This window comes from Aquarana catesbeiana, linkage group LG01 (assembly GCF_042186555.1).
Source record: "Aquarana catesbeiana isolate 2022-GZ linkage group LG01, ASM4218655v1, whole genome shotgun sequence".
In the NCBI taxonomy this organism is placed as follows: domain Eukaryota; kingdom Metazoa; phylum Chordata; class Amphibia; order Anura; family Ranidae; genus Aquarana; species Aquarana catesbeiana.
The window spans coordinates 666,699,563-666,717,639 of NC_133324.1; the positions used below are offsets into that span (position 1 = coordinate 666,699,563).

Sequence of the window (18,077 nt, forward strand, 5' to 3'; positions counted from 1 at the left end):
GCCACAGCGGCGACTAATCCAGTGGTAGCAGTTTTCCAGGTCCCAGGAAGGAGGCGTACGGACTACTGCTGGCTAACGCGTTTTGAAGGTTACCCTTCTTCATCAGAGCCTTAGTAGTGTTAATCTCCTGCTGGTTTTTATACATGTGTCCACCCAACCAAGGCTGATCAGATTGGTTCTGAGGCTCCTCCTTTAATTGGTGGGCAGTTCTTTGGGGGGGGGGGTTGGGTCTAGGCTATGTTGTTATTATTATTAATATAGGGCCATGGTGAAAAACATAATTTTGGTCTAATTTAATTACTAGTTCTAGTTCTGGTATTTTATTTTATTTTAACTTTTAAATTTTAAATTTTAAATTTTAGATTTTAGTTTTTAGGTTTTTTATTTTTATTTATTTTTTATATTATTTTTAATTAATATTTGATGTTTAAATCAGCGGCCATGTATATATTCGGGAATGCAAAGATCCAGTAACAGACTAAAACGGTCCTGTCAATACTGTCACAAAAAGTGAGCCGAAGCATAACGAATGTTCCTTTGGGCTCCTCTCCCCTTCTATCTATAGATTACAGACCTCAGGAAAGAATAAATAAACCAGGGGTTACAAATCAAAGATTGGAAATAGAGTGGCATACCTTATGATGTGTATGTCTGATGACAGCTCATTGGCTCGGGTAAAATATCTCTGCAAGGACCGTAGCTACCGTAGATAGAAGGGGAGAGGAGCCCAAAGGAACATTCGTTATGCTTCGGCTCACTTTTTGTGACAGTATTGACAGGACCGTTTTAGTCTGTTACTGGATCTTTGCATTCCCGAATATATACATGGCCGCTGATTTAAACATCAAATATTAATTAAAAATAATATAAAAAATAAATAAAAATAAAAAACCTAAAAACTAAAATCTAAAATTTAAAATTTAAAATAAAATAAAATACCAGAACTAGAACTAGTAATTAAATTAGACCAAAATTATGTTTTTCACCATGGCCCTATATTAATAATAATAACAACATAGCCTAGATCCAACCCCCCCCCCCAAAGAACCGCCCACCAATTAAAGGAGGAGCCTCAGAACCAATCTGATCAGCCTTGGTTGGGTGGACACATGTATAAAAACCAGCAGGAGATTAACACTACTAAGGCTCTGATGAAGAAGGGTAACCTTCGAAACGCGTTAGCCAGCAGTAGTCCGTACGCCTCCTTCCTGGGACCTGGAAAACTGCTACCACTGGATTAATCGCCGCTGTGGCATTTACAAATGCGATTTGTTTCTTCAACCTTTGTGAGTAGATTTTATCTCGTTTTTAATCAATAAATCTGTCAAGGATAATGCACTAGGCTGGTGCGCTCTTCTTTTCTTTCTTTTCATCAAGGTGACTTCTATCTGACTTGTGCCCATAGACTTTAATGGAATTTGTCTCCAAGTCAGATCCTCATCTTAATTGATGTGATTTGGATCCGACATTAAAAGAAGATTACACATGCACTCCCTGAAGTTGCTTCAAAGTTGTGCCAAAGTTGCTCTGGAAGTTGCATGACTTTCAGGTCATTGCAGTGTGAACTGAGCCTAAATCTTATCTATTTTACATTTATGTTTATTATATGTCAATATACTGTATATATCCTGTTTATAATATTTCCTTCACAAGGTGGTTTCAGATCAATTAAAGTGTATCTAAACCCAAGAACACAAATTGTATGTACTGCAGCTTACCATTCCTTAGTTGTGATGGCACCTTTTTTCCCTTATCCATACCTTTTTCTTCTTTCTTCTTGATTTTCACCTGGTGATCCTGCTAGGTGCACACTTCCTTTTCTAGGGTGACAACCATACTGTATCTAGGAGGAGCATGTTGTCACTGTCACCCTAGGAGAGTGTGTTAGGAACGCCTCCTCTCCATAACACAGGGGGGGGGTGTTTTGTAGTCAACAGATATAGCTGGGAACAATGCTAACTAATGGCTGCACAAAGCACAGGAAGTTATTAGCGCACAAGATTTCTAGTGTGATATACAGCTGTTTTTGTCATTTTTTTGAACATGTCAATTAAAAATAACAAAACGCTTTCATTGGTATATTTAAAAAAACACAAGGCAGCAAAAAAACAGAGAAATGTATTCTTACAATTTACATTTTTTATATTCTTTAACCACTTCCCGACCAGCTGCCGCAGTTTGGCTCTCTAGCGCGAATCGCCGTCATTGTACGTCGGGCACGTACACTGCGATCTGTGCCCAATCGCTAGCGGGGGAGCCAATCAGTGGGTCCGGTGGACTCGATGTCCACCGGCTACCCGCGATCACTCCACAGAGAGGCAGAAAGGGGATCTGCCAGTATAAACAAACAGATCCCTGTTATGTCAGGGGAGCAGAGTGAGATTGTCTGTTCCTAGTGATTAGGAAAAGCGATCTCTATCTACTCCCTGTCAGTCAACATCCCCCACAGTTAGAAAGCACCTCCCTAGGGAACATTTAACCCCTTGATCTCTGGTGTTAACCCCTTCCCTGCCAGTGTCATTTATACATCAATCAGTGCATTTTTTAGCACTGATCGCAAGAGTGTATCCGATCTGTCCGCCGCAATGTCGCAGTCCTGCTAAAAATCACAGATCACCGCCATTACTAGTAAAAAAATATAATAATAATAAAAATGCCATAAATCTATGCCCTATTTTGTAGACGCGATAACTATTGCGCAAATCAATCAATATACGCTAATTTGGATTTTATTATTTTTTACCAAAAATATGTAGAAGAATACATATTGGCCTAAACTGAGGAAGAAATTAGTTTTTTTACAGTTTTTTTTGTGGATATTTATTATAGCAAAAAGTAAAAAATATTGTTTTTTTTTTTCAAAATTGTTGCTCTTTTTTTGTTTATAGCGCTAAAAATAAAAGCCGCAGAGGTGATCAAATACCACCAAAAGAAAGCTCAATTTCGTTTGGGTACAACGTCGCAGGACCGTGTAATTGTCTGTTGAAGCGACGTATTGCCGTACTGCAAAAAATGGCCTGGTCAGGAAGTGGGTAAATTTGCTCCAGTGAAGGAAACAAAACTCCTTCCTGATCCCCCGAAGGCAATTGTATTCCCCCTGGATCAACAATCTGTTGTTATGACCTATAAATGTTAGTATCTATTATTATTTTTATAATATAGGAGTTACTTAGCACTTACAATATAAAGGGGAACAGTACAGCTACAACACAGTTCAACACAGAAGGAATAGGAGGGCTCTGCTCATGAAGCTTATAATCTAGTTATATTTTTTGCATTTAAGAATGTATCCAGGACTTTTTTAAAACAATCTACAGCACAATTTCTTGAGGGATCCTATTCTATATTTCACAGCTCTTACTGTGAAGAAGCCTTTTTGTATGTAGAGGTTAAATCTATTTTCCTCCAAATGTAGAGTGCCCCTATGATCTTTGTTGTAATGACCTTAAAGTGAATAATTCTACAATAAATTCACTATATGGACCACTTTAGATTCATACATGGTGGTGATCATATCCCCCCGTTAAGTTGTTTGCTTCCAGTCAAATACCCTACAATATATTTTTCTAATACTGTCTGCATCTAATAGTTAAGCACTACAAGTAGTAAAATTGTCACTTGACTAATTTTGGCCATACAAAAAAGAATTTTCTTTTGAAAATCGTATCTAAGAATTTTCGTACAAATTTCGCACCATTAGTGGGCTGCAGCAACGGCCGATTTTCATGTGGCAATCAAATTTGAGGAATCGGACATGTTGGAAATTTTTAGAAAAACGAACGATTTTCTAATCAATGATGGGAAAATCGTGCGAGAAATGTAATAAGAAAAGAAAATTTACGGAGAGAAAAGAAGATTCCCGGCCACGAAAATTCTTTTCTGTAGCAACATGAGATGAAATTGAAGGCTTGGTCGGCCGAATTTCGAAAATCAATGGTGGCACCATCGGATCACAAAAAAAACAAACTTTCTGATTTTGAAAAGAAAATTTGTTCGAAATTCGACCATGTATGGCCTGCTTAAGGCAAACATTTTTTAAAACTTTTAAAGAGACTGCAATCAATATGTGAATTTCACTATAGCCGCGGCTTACCTCAAATACCCAACAAATAAATACTAAATATAATAAAAATGAATATCCCCAAAATCAAACTTGTTATTTGAAGTGAATATAGGCTAGGATGTCACGTTTTCATGTTCACCTAGCAAAACTTTCTCCAATCATCCAATTGCTTGCAATGGAAAACCCTATTTTTCAAAGTTCCTGCACATGACTTTTTTTTAAGTGAACACTTTGCTGGGCTAAGTGAATATTTTCTTCTTTAAAAAAAACCAACCCCATTGGGTAGGCCAGTCTTATTTTGGTCAGTAGTACAATGAAGGGCCTAATTAGAAAAGTGAACTCCTAACATATGTTTAGCTCATTGAGTCTTCACAGGAGGGTACAAGTCTCCTGTGAACTTTTTCTTTCTGTCGGGGCAAGACTCTATGGTGCCTGGCTGTTGTCCTCTTGTGCTTTTACAAAGGAGGAGGGGTTATACTGTTCTGCATAAAAAGTGAAAGCTGTTTATTCAATCACCACTTGGCTAATTAGCTTCTCATACATATATGTATACGCACAGCTTGAGGTTCTGTGGGAGTTTGAAGGTTTTTCCCTTTCCTTCAACAAAATTCAAAGAGCTGAAGCATGGCTATATCATTACAAGGGTTAATCATAGATTAGATAGGCTACAAAAAGTTTACATACAGGCAAAAGAAAGCAGACATACAGCCTCAAAAGATAAGGGAGACTCCAGTCATTAGGCAGACTCCCCACTGCTCTTTATGATGCTGGGAATTGTACTTTTTATTTACAAGGTTTGGAACATGAAGTAAGGCCGCTAACAAGTTATTTCATGTTCCGAATTAACTTCCTTCCTTAGAATTTGAAATACTGACCATACACAAGAGATAAGAACTGGAGGTTGGTTTATTAAAGGAGTTGACAACCTTCACCCAATACATTTTATGTATATCCACTTCAATTATCCAATCACATGAAAGGTGAACTCCTCCACATGATTCTGTATTCAAAGTGAACAGAAATTTACTTTCCACATTGTTGGATAAAATAAGAGAATATTTATCTAGATGAGCCCTATATACCGTACCTTCTGGAGACAAGTTATGTGGTGTTTTTGTATATGGTTTTATTTTCCTTTTGGTATGTTCTTGACTTTTGTGTGAACTGTTTTGGCTATATTTGCACCTGTACCAAGGCTGTAGTCTATACGGCAATTGCATTTCAATAAAAAGCATCTGATTAAAAAAGAAAAAATGTAGTTAATATTTACAGAGTCTATTGCATAACGGGCTCTCAACTCCAATATCAGCTTATTCTCCAAATGGTAGAAGATCCTTTAGCAGCAGTCGATGGTTCTTTTCAAATGGAATGGTTGTAACACGTTGTTTTACAGAACCTGTAGGACAGTGGCGGCTGGTGTTCTTTTTTTTTGGGGGGGGGGGGGGCTTTGCGCACAGTTGGTCGGTCATCCAGCCCCGCACTTACCCCATCTAGGTCCTACGGGTGGCGGTTTCCATCTTGTCTCTTCCTCCTCTGCATCACAGCGGCTTCCGCCGTGCATCTCCTCCCTCCTCCTCCTAGACATCCAATAGGATCACCAGTCCTTTCAGCCAATCGGGTTTCAGGGTCCACTTCCTGATCGGCCAGGAGAATCAGTGTGACAATAGTGTTCATTCGCTATTGTCACACAAGTGGGTTTTTCAAATGTTTTTCAATAAGCACTAGCCATACAAAGATTTTTTTTCCCTCAGCCAAAAGGCTGAACGAAAAAAATCCTACACATTCCTTCATCAATACTAACAGCATAGATGGACAAACCCAGGGCTTTTTTTTCCAAAAAATAGGTGCAGGAACTCAACCATGCCACCCCCCCCCCCAAAAAAAAACAACCTTCCACCCTCCAAACCGCATCAAATAATGGGTGTGGTCAAATTTCACTAACAGTGCAAGGGTCTTAAAGGGGCATTAAATGCCCTGAGTGCATTAATTACAGAGTGCAGAGTTCAGAGGGAGGGGAATGTTACACACACAGTGCAGAGTTCCAGGGGTGCACTACACACAGTGCAGAGTTCAGCGGTGCACTACACACTGAGTGCAGAGTTCAGGCTTCTTCCGCAGCTGCTTACCTCTGCACCCCCCATCCACATCTCACTTTCACCCCTCTTCAGCTCTGACCTCTGCATGCAACCCCCTTACACTGCCCCCATCTACTCCCTTCCTCCTTAAAAGCTACACTATTTTCCACATGTCTTACTTGTGTTGCTGTATTAAACTGAAGCACCCTGTTGGCTCTAGTACCTCCCCACACACTATACATGGCTCCTCTCTCACTTGTAGGGAGATGATCCAGTGGGGGGGGGTTTGGGATGCACCTGCATCTTCCTTAGCCATTCAGGGGATCAGATCTGTGGGAGCCATTGATAGACAAGCTATCCCTTGCAAACACAGAAACTGGACTTCAATGTTTACAAGTAATAGTGGTGAGCAGGGAGCAGAGGGCCTGAGCTAGAGGTGGTGGAACTGAGTTCCACCAAGTTCCAGCTGAAAAAAGCCCTGGACAAACCTCCCACTACGGGCTATTGTATTCTGACAGACTGTACCAATGGCTGTCAGAATACACAAACTGGCCTGCTTCTGATTTGTTGCAGGTGCTTTTTAGATGAGAATATTTCACCCAATCAACTTTTGTCAAGCCAGATGGCTTAAAAAGGAGCACCCACAGCTCGCTTTTTGGCCAATTCAGCATTGAGAGACAAAGAACCAAAATGTCAGCCTTGTATAGCAGCCTTAAGAAGCTTATTTGCTAAATGGGCCATATTCTAGTTTATGTTTACTCCATAGCTACATTTCAAGCTGAGGAAAAAGTTAACTTTTTACACTTTTCTGAACCTCAAGGAGTGTTTGTAACGAATACAAGTTACAGTAAAGGTCACCCCTTTGGTATATTATCCCTTAAAGAAGAACAATATTCTCTAATGGCAGAGTCATTTAAAGAGACTCTGTCATTTTTCCCACTAGAAAGTCTGCCTAGCCCTTCTCTGATCTACTTATACTTACCTTCACAGTGCTCACCAGCCACCCCCTCTCATGAAGCTGTGCTCAGGCCTCAGCAGCCAATTGCTAGGCCAGAACACATGGTTTAGGGTGTAGTATCATCAACCCTGGATATGCTCCAACACCATCCAACAGCTTATTATGTGGGTATAACTGGGTCGAGGGGTGGGCTAGTAAGACATTCTCCCTGAAATTCATAAAAAGTGAAGTGCTAATTAGAAATCCATCCCCTGTGTAGTGTGACAACTGGTAGAACTTGCGACAGATTTTGGTTGTGTCAGTAAGGTGTAACTGACAGAACTGTCACAAGCATCTTTCCTAAGACGTAGTGGAGTTTTACTGGCAGGAAAGTTATTTGGAGACAGTAACAAAAACTTATCAAGTATCAGTTGCTGAGAAACTAAACTAGGCGTGTTTTCTTTGCCAGTTCTGTTTTTAAAGAAACCTATAGCAGGGACATCTGGAAGCCCTATTGCTGACCTTTCCCCTTGAACATATTAGCTCCCTGGCTGTGATATTACTTCAGTGGCATTGGTACTTTCAAAAGAACTGACCCAGAAGAAGTATGAGGATCGGGAGTTGTAAATTCAGTCTCAATTTCCTCATCTGCATTCTTGTGGGGGGCAGTGGGGTTGATTTACTGAATGGAGAGAAGCTGTTCAACTTGCAAAGTGACTATTGGCTTTAGAAAATGTGTGCTCACTTTAAATACCCAATTGTGTGCAAGAGAACTAAAGCACACGATTGGGTATACAACGTTCTCCTTATTCTGTAACATTCACGCTGCTAGGTGAACATCCTTTATTCTTTAAGTAAATATTATTATACAAGATTTATATAGTGCCAACAGTTTGCGCAGCGCTTTACAATATAAGGGCAAACATTACAGTTACAATACTGTTTAATACAGTAGGAATCAGAGGGCCCTGCTCGTTAGAGCTGACAATCTAAGAATCACAATGTCTCAGTACTGTTGGCAGAAACAGCCAGGCAACCACCAATTCAGCAACGGCAGCTTCTGCATTTCTCTCAGGAAAGGTTTCCTTTAAGATGGGTTCTTTGTCTTGGCCAGCCCCCCTCTTCTTGACATCAACTACACAGTTTGAAGGCGTGCCCATGTGCTGCTCCTATTTTTTTATATTTTTCCCACATGTCTTATGACTTTTAAGGGCATGGAAACACTATATACAAAGTATGTTGTCTCAGACATGCTGTTTTTCTGAAATTGTACTGAGTTTGGGTTAATATCCAATGTACATGGATAGAAGTACTGCTTAGCAGAGTATCCTGTAATGTCTTAGTAGGACAGGGTAATAGTTTATATTTGGATCCAGAAATGTTAACACTGCAGAACCCCCAACAAATACCAAACCTACGTATAAAATGAAAGCGTAGAACATCCTATACAGTTTCATATGCTGCAATATAATAATAATAATAATAATAATAATAATAATAATAATAATATAAGCCTATTAAGTAAGGTAATATTAAAGTGGTTCTAAAGGCAGAAGGTTTTTTTATCTTAACTCCTTCAGATTCGTGCTATAGCCGAATGATGGCTACAGCGCGGATCTACTTTGCCGGGAGGCCGTCAATAGACGTCCTCCCCTTTGCACGCTTCCCGCGTGCCCCCTGCAGGGCGCGTGCAACGCGCACTGTGATCACCAAGTCACCAAATCTCGGGTGATCACAGATCGGAATAAGGGGTCGATCCTGGCCCCTTACCATGTAATCAGCTGTCAGCCAATGACAGCTGATCACATTATGTAAACAGATGATCGGTAATCTTTTTTTTTTTCCTCCTCACGCTGACAGCATGAGGAGAAAAAAAAGCTGATCACCGGCTTCTGTGAAAGGGACATCGGTCCCCAAGAAGTAGAGGCGAAGCCGCCTCATCTGTGCCAATCAGTACCGCCTATCAGTGCCCGCAGTGCCATGAATCAGTGCCCACAGTGCATAACAGTGCCAGCAATCAGTGCCACCTATCAATGCCTATGAGTGCCACCTATGAATGCCCACCAGTGGTGTCAATCAGTGCCACCTAGCACTGCTGCCTATCAGTGCCCATCAGTACCACCTATTAGTGCCCTTCAGTGCCACCTATCAATGCCCTTTTGTGCCGCCCATCACTGCCACCCATCAGTGCCACCTCTCATTGCCCACCAATGCCACCTATCAGTACCCACCAGTGCCACCTCATCAGTTCCCACCAGTGTTGCCTATTAGTGCCCATCAGTGCCACCTTATCAGTGCCCATGAATGCAGCCTATCGGTGCCCATCAGTGCAGCCTATCAGTGCCCATCAATGCGGCCTCTACAGTGTACATCAATGAAGGAGAAAAATTACTTGTTTGAAAAATTTATTAACAAAATATTAAACGGTTTTATTTTTTTTTTTAAATTTCAGTCTTTTTAATATTTTAAACAAAATATAAAAAACCCAGAGGTGATCAAATACCACCTATTTGTGGGGAAAAAAATGTGTTGTATGACCGCGCAATTGTCGTTCAAAGAGTGACAGTGCTAAAAGCTGAAAATTGGTCTGGGCAGGAGGAGGTTTAGGTGCCCAGTAAGCAAGTGGTTAAAGGGGTTGTAAAGGCAGAAGTTTTCTATGCATTAAAAGAGAAGTATGTTTTTTGTTTGGCCATTCATACTTACCTAGGTGGATGCAGCACCGAACACCGCCGATGGAGCGGAGAGCTGCTGCCTGTCAATCAGCAGCTCTCCTCTCTGCTCCTCCACGCACACTGGAGCGCTCTGCTGAGCTGTGGAGGTGCGGGGAGCGGCCGTCTCAGGCTCTCAGCAGATGCCTGGACTGATTCCAGTGACGTGATGATACGGTGCCTGGACTGATTCCAGTGACGTCAGCAGAGAGTGGACCCATAGGAGAAGTCCAGCCAAACAAGCTCAGGCTGGACTTCTCCTCAAAGGCAAAAAGCCTTCTGTGTGCAGCAGCCCCCATCAGCCCCCTTAGCACTTACCTGAGGTCCCTCAATATCCAGTGATGTCCACAAGGGTCTCAGCCATCTGAGATTCTCCCTCCTGATTGGCTGAGACACATCAGTAGCGCCATTGGCTGGCGATGCTGTGAATCAAAGTCAGCTAGCCAATCAGGGGAGAGAGGGAGCGGGACCGGGTAGGGGCTCCGTATCTGAATGGACACACGGAGCTGTGACTCGGCTTGGGTGCCCCATAGCAAGTTGCTTGCTGTGGGGGCACTGAACAGGAGGGAGGAGCCTGGATCACAGAAGAGGGACCCGAGAAGAGGAGGATCCAGGCCACTCTGTGCAAGTCCACTGTAACAGAGCAGGTAAGTATAACATGTTTGTTATTTTTATAGGAAAAAAACGAGAATTTACAATCACTTTAATGCATTCTTTGCATTAAGATAAAAAAACTGTGTGCAGCAGCCCCCCTCAGCCCCCTTAATACTTACCTGAACCGTTTAGGTGATATTTACTATGTATGCAGCCAATTACATCATCAGCGCATGCGCTCTGAAGGAAGTCACCCGGGCCGTTCCTTCAGAATCCTGTGACGTAATTGACAGCTCCCCTGTGCATGTGCGTAAGTGATGTCATCGCGGCTCCGGACAGTCACACACCCGGAAGGAAGACGGGTGAAGATGGAAGCGGCCTCCAGCGAAGACATTGCATCGCTGGAATGCGTCTTTTTCAGGTAAGTTTCACATAATATGCTAATATGCAATGCATACTAGCACATTATGCCTTACCTTGCAGGTCTGAAAATAAAAAACACCCAGCGGTTTACAACCTTTTTAAGTTACCTGTAATAAGATCAATGATGGTTGATTAGCTACTATAATGTGCATCAGCCTCTACATTTCCATGTTATGACATATTAAATAACTTAAAATTAACATTTCACTGTTTGCTACAGATAATTCTGGCCATAGACATTAGGGAGTGATTACATGCATGATCCAAATATCGTATAGGGGTTGATTTACTAAAACTGGAGAGTGCAAAATCTGGTGCAGCTGTGCATGGTAGCCAATCAGCTTTGAACTTCAGCTTGTTCAATTAAGTTTTGATTTAAAAAAAAAACTGGAAGCTGATGGGTTTCTATGCAGAGCTGCACCAGATTTTGCAGTCTCCAGTTTTAGTAAATCAATCCCACAAAGTCTAATGGGCCAGTTCTGGACTAAACAGGAATACTCTGGTAGCACATGCATTCCTAGTCTGGCAATATAAGAGGGAGGGTGGAGGCACACATAATCAGCCACAGAGCCAGTTTATCTCATTGGAAGCAACTACGATTGGACAAGGTTTGTAAATATTTACAGTCACTTTATCCCCCGAGAATCCTTGCTCATTGACACATAAACATTGGATCGTTTCTTGATCAGGCCAAAATAGGCCAGACTTTGAGCGTATCATCTAAGGGCACCTTTAGAATGGTCAGAGATGGTGGCCTATGGTCACCATTAGGGTGGTAAGAGAGGTTGGCCTTTGGGCACCATTAGGGTTGTAAGAGAGGTTGGTCTATGGGCACCATTAGGACGGTCAGAGATGGTGGTTTATGAGCACCATTAGGGTTGTAAGAGATGTTGGTCTATGGCAGGGATATGCAATTAGCGGACCTCCAGCTGTTGCAAAACTACAATGCCCATCATGCCTCTGCCTCTGTGTGTCATGCTTGTGGATGTCAGTCTTGCTATGCCTCATGGGACTTGTAGTTCTACAAGAGCTGGAGGTCTGCTAATTGCATATCCCTGGTCTATGGGCACCATTAGGGTGGTCAGAGATGGTGGTCTATGGGCACCATTAGGGTGGTAAAAGAGGTTGGTCTATGGGCACCATTAGGGTGGTCAGCACCATTAGTGTGGTAAGAGAGGTTGGTCTATGGGCACCATTAGGATGGTAAGAGATTGATGGATCACCACCATACCCATATCTATTTTTGAACCCAGTTTGAGAGAAAATTATATTTTAGCGCTTGTAAACTAGATTATCTCTCCATTTTTTATGTTTACATGACCAACAAGTCATAACATGCAATAGTTAATGATTGCATGTTAACTGCTAAAAATATGAATATTGCAGTAGATGCTCGCATCAGCTTCCTCTCATGGAATAGTCCGGTTATCAAAGACCCCTTAGGCTGGCTATGCATAGCCAGATAAAAGCAGCATCTGATCTGAGCATTGTTTGTAATAATTCAGCCATGTAAAGATTTAGTAAAAAAAACACCTATGATTCTCGTAAATTGTCCTTATTGCACAAGAAGATTCTGGAAATCCTCTTTGTGCCTGGTAGTCAGTCATTCTCTTTTCTATGGAAAAAAAGGGAGCAAAGCTTTTACTGAGCGTGTTCCAATCGCTGGTTGAATCGTACAGAAGTCTGTAGTGTTGCACAAGCTGTGGACAGGCAGGTCTTTTACCACCAGCCATCCTTAACAGGATATCTGCTTGTCTCTGATTGACCTTACTGTACATATTTACAGCTGACTTAACTTCCAGAGTGTGAAATTTGCAATATTGTCTTTGATTATGCTGGAAAAAAAAGAATGATTAAAATAAATATAAAGTCCACAAAAGCTTTGCATCTTTGGCACTTGACAACCCCCCTACACAAGCTGTCTGACCTTAATGTTAGACTAAGACCTGTGGTCAGCTTCAGCTGGTTTGTAAATCTGTGGTCAGCTCTAGCATCCTGTTTTCTTTTCTTTTATTGAACAAAAATCTGGGGCACCACGTTTACTAGATTCATTTAACATTTACTGACTATACCCCTGGATTAGTGTTATAGGAGAAGTGACCTAAAATACATTTTACAGGCATAATGGAGGGAATTATTGACCTATTTTATATCTCATGTATTGTGCTTTCTGTCTAGTTTTTATTACATACATATAAATATAAAATTCAGTCACTGAGGAGCTTTTTGAACTACTAGCGGATAAAAAGTGATAATGCATGTATTCAGGCCCAGTTTACTACCACCTATGTATTGTCCATCAAATGTCAAAATGAATATCATCAGTTTAAAAAAAAAAAAAAAAAAAAAAACATTATGTTTACTGAAGACATTGAGTGGACATTTAATTGACTGTCAGTAAATTTGATGGTAGTCAATAACACAACCTTGATTTGAAATAACAGGGAATGATAGATTTAAAAAGGCAAATTAGCCACAATAGCCAATCATATGTCCTCTCTCGTCTTTCCAGCGCAGGTTAAACTGTGGGCAATCTGACTGCCTCCTTTTGAACAACTTCCAGTTTTCCACTTTGATTCTTAGTGAAAATAACTCTTTGTCTCACATTCACTTGCAGTCAAACATAAGACATGTTCAAGGTTTATGATCACTGTTGCATTACCAAAGAATGAAAGTTGAAAAAAATTAATCACAGTTTAAAAAAATATCAATCCAAAATGTGTTACCTTTTTTGTCAGTAGGCATCTTGCCAAGAGGAGAGTTAGGACATCAGTGTAAGAAGGCATGTAATAACACAACATGGCACAGTGCCAGGATGTGTTACTGATAGCCTAATCTTACATACTGGACACACACTGGGGTGATTTACTAGTGGCTTCCCAGTCCAGCAAAAGTCTATGTTCTGTTTAGACACCCCATCAGGTTAAGTGGAAATAAAGAAACTGAAACTCGATAGGCTGTTTGAAGTGAACAAAGACATTCTGGCAAACCTTTAGTAACCTTTTAATCTTCCTATGCATGTCACAAAGAACAACAGGCAATGAGAGAGCTCGCTGTCATTGCAGAAATCTCAAACCTACCAACCTACCAAGACATTTTCCATTATCTGCCGACAACTTGGTGATGTAGCGCATACAAAGTGAAGGGCCAGATCCCTTTCCTATGGAGAAAAGGGAACAGTCACTAAGATCTAACAAATTTGCAATGCGTTTAGGTGCTTGTTATCACTCATATATTAACCAATAGACTACCTCATGCTGAAAGCGATGCTCAGATTCATGACATCACTTGTTTAGACCATCTCACTGCCACTGTGTTAGCAATATATAATGCAATTACTGTCAGTCAATATGCCCTACTAATAAAGAATTTATGTATATTCAAAATTAGCTATAAATACATTTTCTTATGAATATGCAGAGAAAATAATTTGTTTTGCTATCTTATTACTTAGATATCTGTAACTGTTTATATGATCACGGTCATATTATTAAACAGGCAAAAAGCCCTTTGCCCCAAGCCCCCCTCCAGAAATTTGGGCCCACCAAAAGACTTACAAGTGTTAGCAATTGGGTTCTATAAAGCAGATCTTATCTGAACCCTCTGAAGCTCTAGGAAATGAAAAGATCCCTTTGTTTTGAAAACCAAAGTATACTATTGAATTTGGTGATCCTTGTGATTGTAAACATTATTGGCAACATTAAAAAAATATATACAGTGTTATGTTTACACCTAATCATTCCAGCCTAACTAAATCATTGCTACATTTTATGATTCCTACTGTGATCCTAAAGGAACTTAACATATATCTAAAGGCAAAAGAATTTTATTTTAGATTTGGATAGAGTGGTGAGAGGCTAGAACACCTGTCAAGTTTTTTTTTTTTTGCTGTCTGTGCCCTGTTAGGGAAATTGATCCTCTTTAATTGTACTAATCCCCTATGTCACCAGGAATTAATGTAAGGGAAAAATTAAAATGTTTAGTTGTCATCTGAATAGAAATAAAAAGGAAACCTTCCTATGGGGACACTTGCTTCTGTAACAACTAAGAGGGGATTTTTCTCTCATTAGAAATATATTATTTCACTTGCTGTTAAGTCTACAGGACAGAAAGTGAAGAAAAATCTGGCTAATGAGAAAACCAAAATTCACCATCCAGAATTGAAAAAAAAGTTTTGGCTTGAAATATACTTTGAGTGGTAAATCTCCTCACAAGGTGAATTCTGGAATAAAATGATTTAGCAATGTGTCAGGGCTCATCAGAATGTCCTGTTCCTTGGGCCCACTCATGGAATAAAACAATCCTGTCAGTGGTCCTTGCGCACATACCAATGCTTAGATGAAAAGTGGTGGTGATGCTTTATAAGGCCATGGGAGCACCTAGTTCACAAGGGGTCAGGGAAAGCACTTTGCTGTAAAGCCTAAAAATTCTCATGTTACAAACAGATTGCGCATATGAAGTGAACTGTGACATGACAAATACTGCCCTACTAAAGATCATGGCTTTTATGTGAATGCCTAGGCATGCTGATGGCTCTCTGCCTCATTATCTAAAGTAGACAACAAATAATAAAGTGCAGCAAGCCATAGCAACCAATCAGCTAGCATCTTCTACTGTCCTAATCATTCAAAAGTGACCACTTTAGGTGCAAAAGGGGATGATTCATGAAAACTTGGAAAAGGGTGCAGCTGATGTCCATAGCAACCATATTCCTTGGTCCAGTAAAAGTGATGATACCCAGAGCAACCATTTAGGATATCACTTGCTACTATTGGAGGCAGCTCCAATTTTTTTTAGTCTTCACTCAATTTAGACCAGCCATTCTCAACCAGGGTTCTGTGGAACCAAATAGTTCCTTTAGTTGTTGCTTGGGCTTCCTTGAGCTGTGGCTTGTTGACCTCCCATCTGATGGTACCTGCATTGTTTTTAGGCCAATGCCACTTGGCAGAACCAGCTGCATGACCCCATAGGGTTGATTTACCAAAACTTGAGAGTGTAAAATCTAGTGCAGCTCTGTAAAGAAACCAATCAGCGTCCAGGTTTAATTGTCAAAGCTTAATTGATGAAGCTGGATCTAGAAGCTGACCGGCTACCACGAACAGCTGCACCAGATTTTGCACTCTCCAGTTTTAGTAAATCAACCCCCATGCCTGAAAGGGTGGCGTTCTGATTACCAATGTAAAGGGCATTCTTCTTACTGACCCCCAATGTAAGCGTCCCATTCTTCCTACTGGCCACCAATGTAAGGGTTCCATTCTTCCTACTGACCACCAATGTAAGGGTTCCATTCTTCCTACTGACCACCAATGTAAGGGTTCCATTCTTCCCACTGACCACCAAAGTAAGGGTTCCATTCTTCCCATTGACCACCAAAGTAAGGGTTCCATTCTTCCTACTGACCACCAATGTAAGGGGCATTCTTGCCACTGATTCTCAATGTAAGGGTTCTTTTCTTCCTACTGACCACCAATGTAAAGGTTCTATTCTTCCTACTGACCACCAATATAAGGGGCATTCTTCCCACTGACCCCCAATGTAAGGGTTCCATTCTTCTCACTGACTATCAATGTAAGGGGCATATTTACTTCTGACCCTTCAATGTAAGAGGCATGTTCCCCACCGACCCCCAATGAACCAGTTTTAACATAAGACCTGAAAACGATGTTATGGGGTCCTCTGGTATAAAAAGGCTGATGTAAACTGTCAATGCTACTCAAGTAGAGAGCGTGTCATTGATGTGCATCACAGTTAAAGCAATGTCCCAGACAAACTGCCATTAACATATGAAAAACACTCATAAAAGACCTGCTATGCAGGTAAAGGCACCATCCCCTGCTGATCGGTGTCACACTACTGCTGTTTTTCTTACCTGTAAACTTTGAATGATCCCTAGGACAATGCATCAGCTAACCCTACACAATGCACATGAACTGAACCCCCCTCCCCCTCCCCCCCACAACTGACCACCCATGGGCTTCCCCCTGCCAGACTTGACTTGTAGTTACCTCGTGGCTGTTGCTGCTCGGTATTTCAGTCTCATTGACCAAAGAAGACTTGATATCTGCCAGGTCCCCCTCTTCCTCCGGGTGGCTGATCTCCGCATAGATCTTCTCCTTTTGGGGATCCCCTTCATCCTTGAACGGGATCATCTCATCGGTGGCACACAACTCAGGGTCCCCACCACCTCCATTGCCTCCCCCTGCTCCAGAGAGCTGAGGCATGGCTCTGTGACAGAATACACCACTACTGTTCACAGAGGATTAGAAATCCAACCGAAGCAGCAAACTTTCCCCCTTCCCCAGCCAGCAGCCCCCCCAAAGCAGGGTAAATCCGAATCAGTGGGCAGGCAGCAGTGCGATCTTCTGCTCCTCTGCCTGAGGATCCAGGGCTCACGTCTGATCAGATCCGGGGGGACAATCTCACTCTTCAAAGGGCTTCTTGTGTTACCATCGAAACTTTCTTTTCTCTAGCGTCCCATGGAAAGCGACAAAGAAAATAAAAAGTTTGTTGTTAGTGTGACTAAGAGTGGAGAGAAGTTTGTCCCAGCCTATGACTCAGGGCTGAGTAAACCAGAAGGATGTCTGAGCAGAAAAAAAAAAAAAAAGATCTTGCCACAAGGGTTACAAAGTATATGATCCTTCTTTGTTCTTGTAGTCCTCTGGGGCAATGAGGTCCTCTGAGATGACAGGCAATGGGTCCCACCTGTGATGACCCTGGAAGGCAAGAAGACCACTGTGATGACTCTGGAAAGCTAGGAGACCCCTGTGATGACCTTGCAAGGCAATGGCTAGTGAGTGGGAACCTCAGGCTCTTCCTGTAGACCCCTCTAGGTGGAACTCCAGAAAGCCTCCTCAACTTATTCCATCTGGGAACAGGTCCTCTTGGTTGTGTGGCTCTGGGTGGGTTAGGAGGAAGGCAGCCTGGTTATCCCTGTGAAATGTGAAGGGGCAAGCAGTGTGTGTTTGTGTAATGTAACTTTAACATCCCCCTCCTCCTGTGCCCCCCTCCCTCTCTCCTTCCTCCCCCTTCTCTCTCTCTCTCTCTCTCTCTCTCTCTGTCTGCTGTAGGGGAGGAGGCGGTGGAAAGAGATGAAAGAGAAGCCGCCGCACTGATTGACAGCTTGCTGATAGAGGAGGGAAACAGACACACACCAGCTCAGCAAATGAAGGGGCAGGAGGGGACAAGATGAGAGTGGAAGGGAGGGAGAGGAAAAAAAAACTAGGGGGAGGCAAACAGTCCAAAATGAAATACTCCTAATAATAGCAATTAAGGAAAAC

General features: G+C 41.7%; 1 protein-coding gene across 8 annotated transcripts in view; it reads right to left on the minus strand.

Annotated features, from left to right (window-relative positions):
• Window positions 1–17,793, minus strand: part of LEF1 (lymphoid enhancer binding factor 1) — a 154,871-nt gene extending 137,078 nt beyond the window's left edge. For 4 of the 8 annotated variants that reach the window (XM_073602136.1, XM_073602156.1, XM_073602120.1 and 1 more), the window contains exons 1-2: window positions 16,806–17,792; window positions 13,889–13,960 (exon numbers count right to left, since the gene is read on the minus strand). In XM_073602136.1, coding sequence (XP_073458237.1) covers window positions 13,889–13,960; window positions 16,806–17,021 — 288 coding nt within the window. In that variant the 5' untranslated portion in view covers window positions 17,022–17,792. Of the gene's footprint in view, window positions 1–13,888; window positions 13,961–16,805 lie in introns of all 8 variants that reach the window. The other 4 variants (XM_073602111.1, XM_073602147.1, XM_073602141.1 and 1 more) reach the window with 4 other exon arrangements.
• Between the last annotated feature and the right edge of the window lie 284 nt (window positions 17,794–18,077).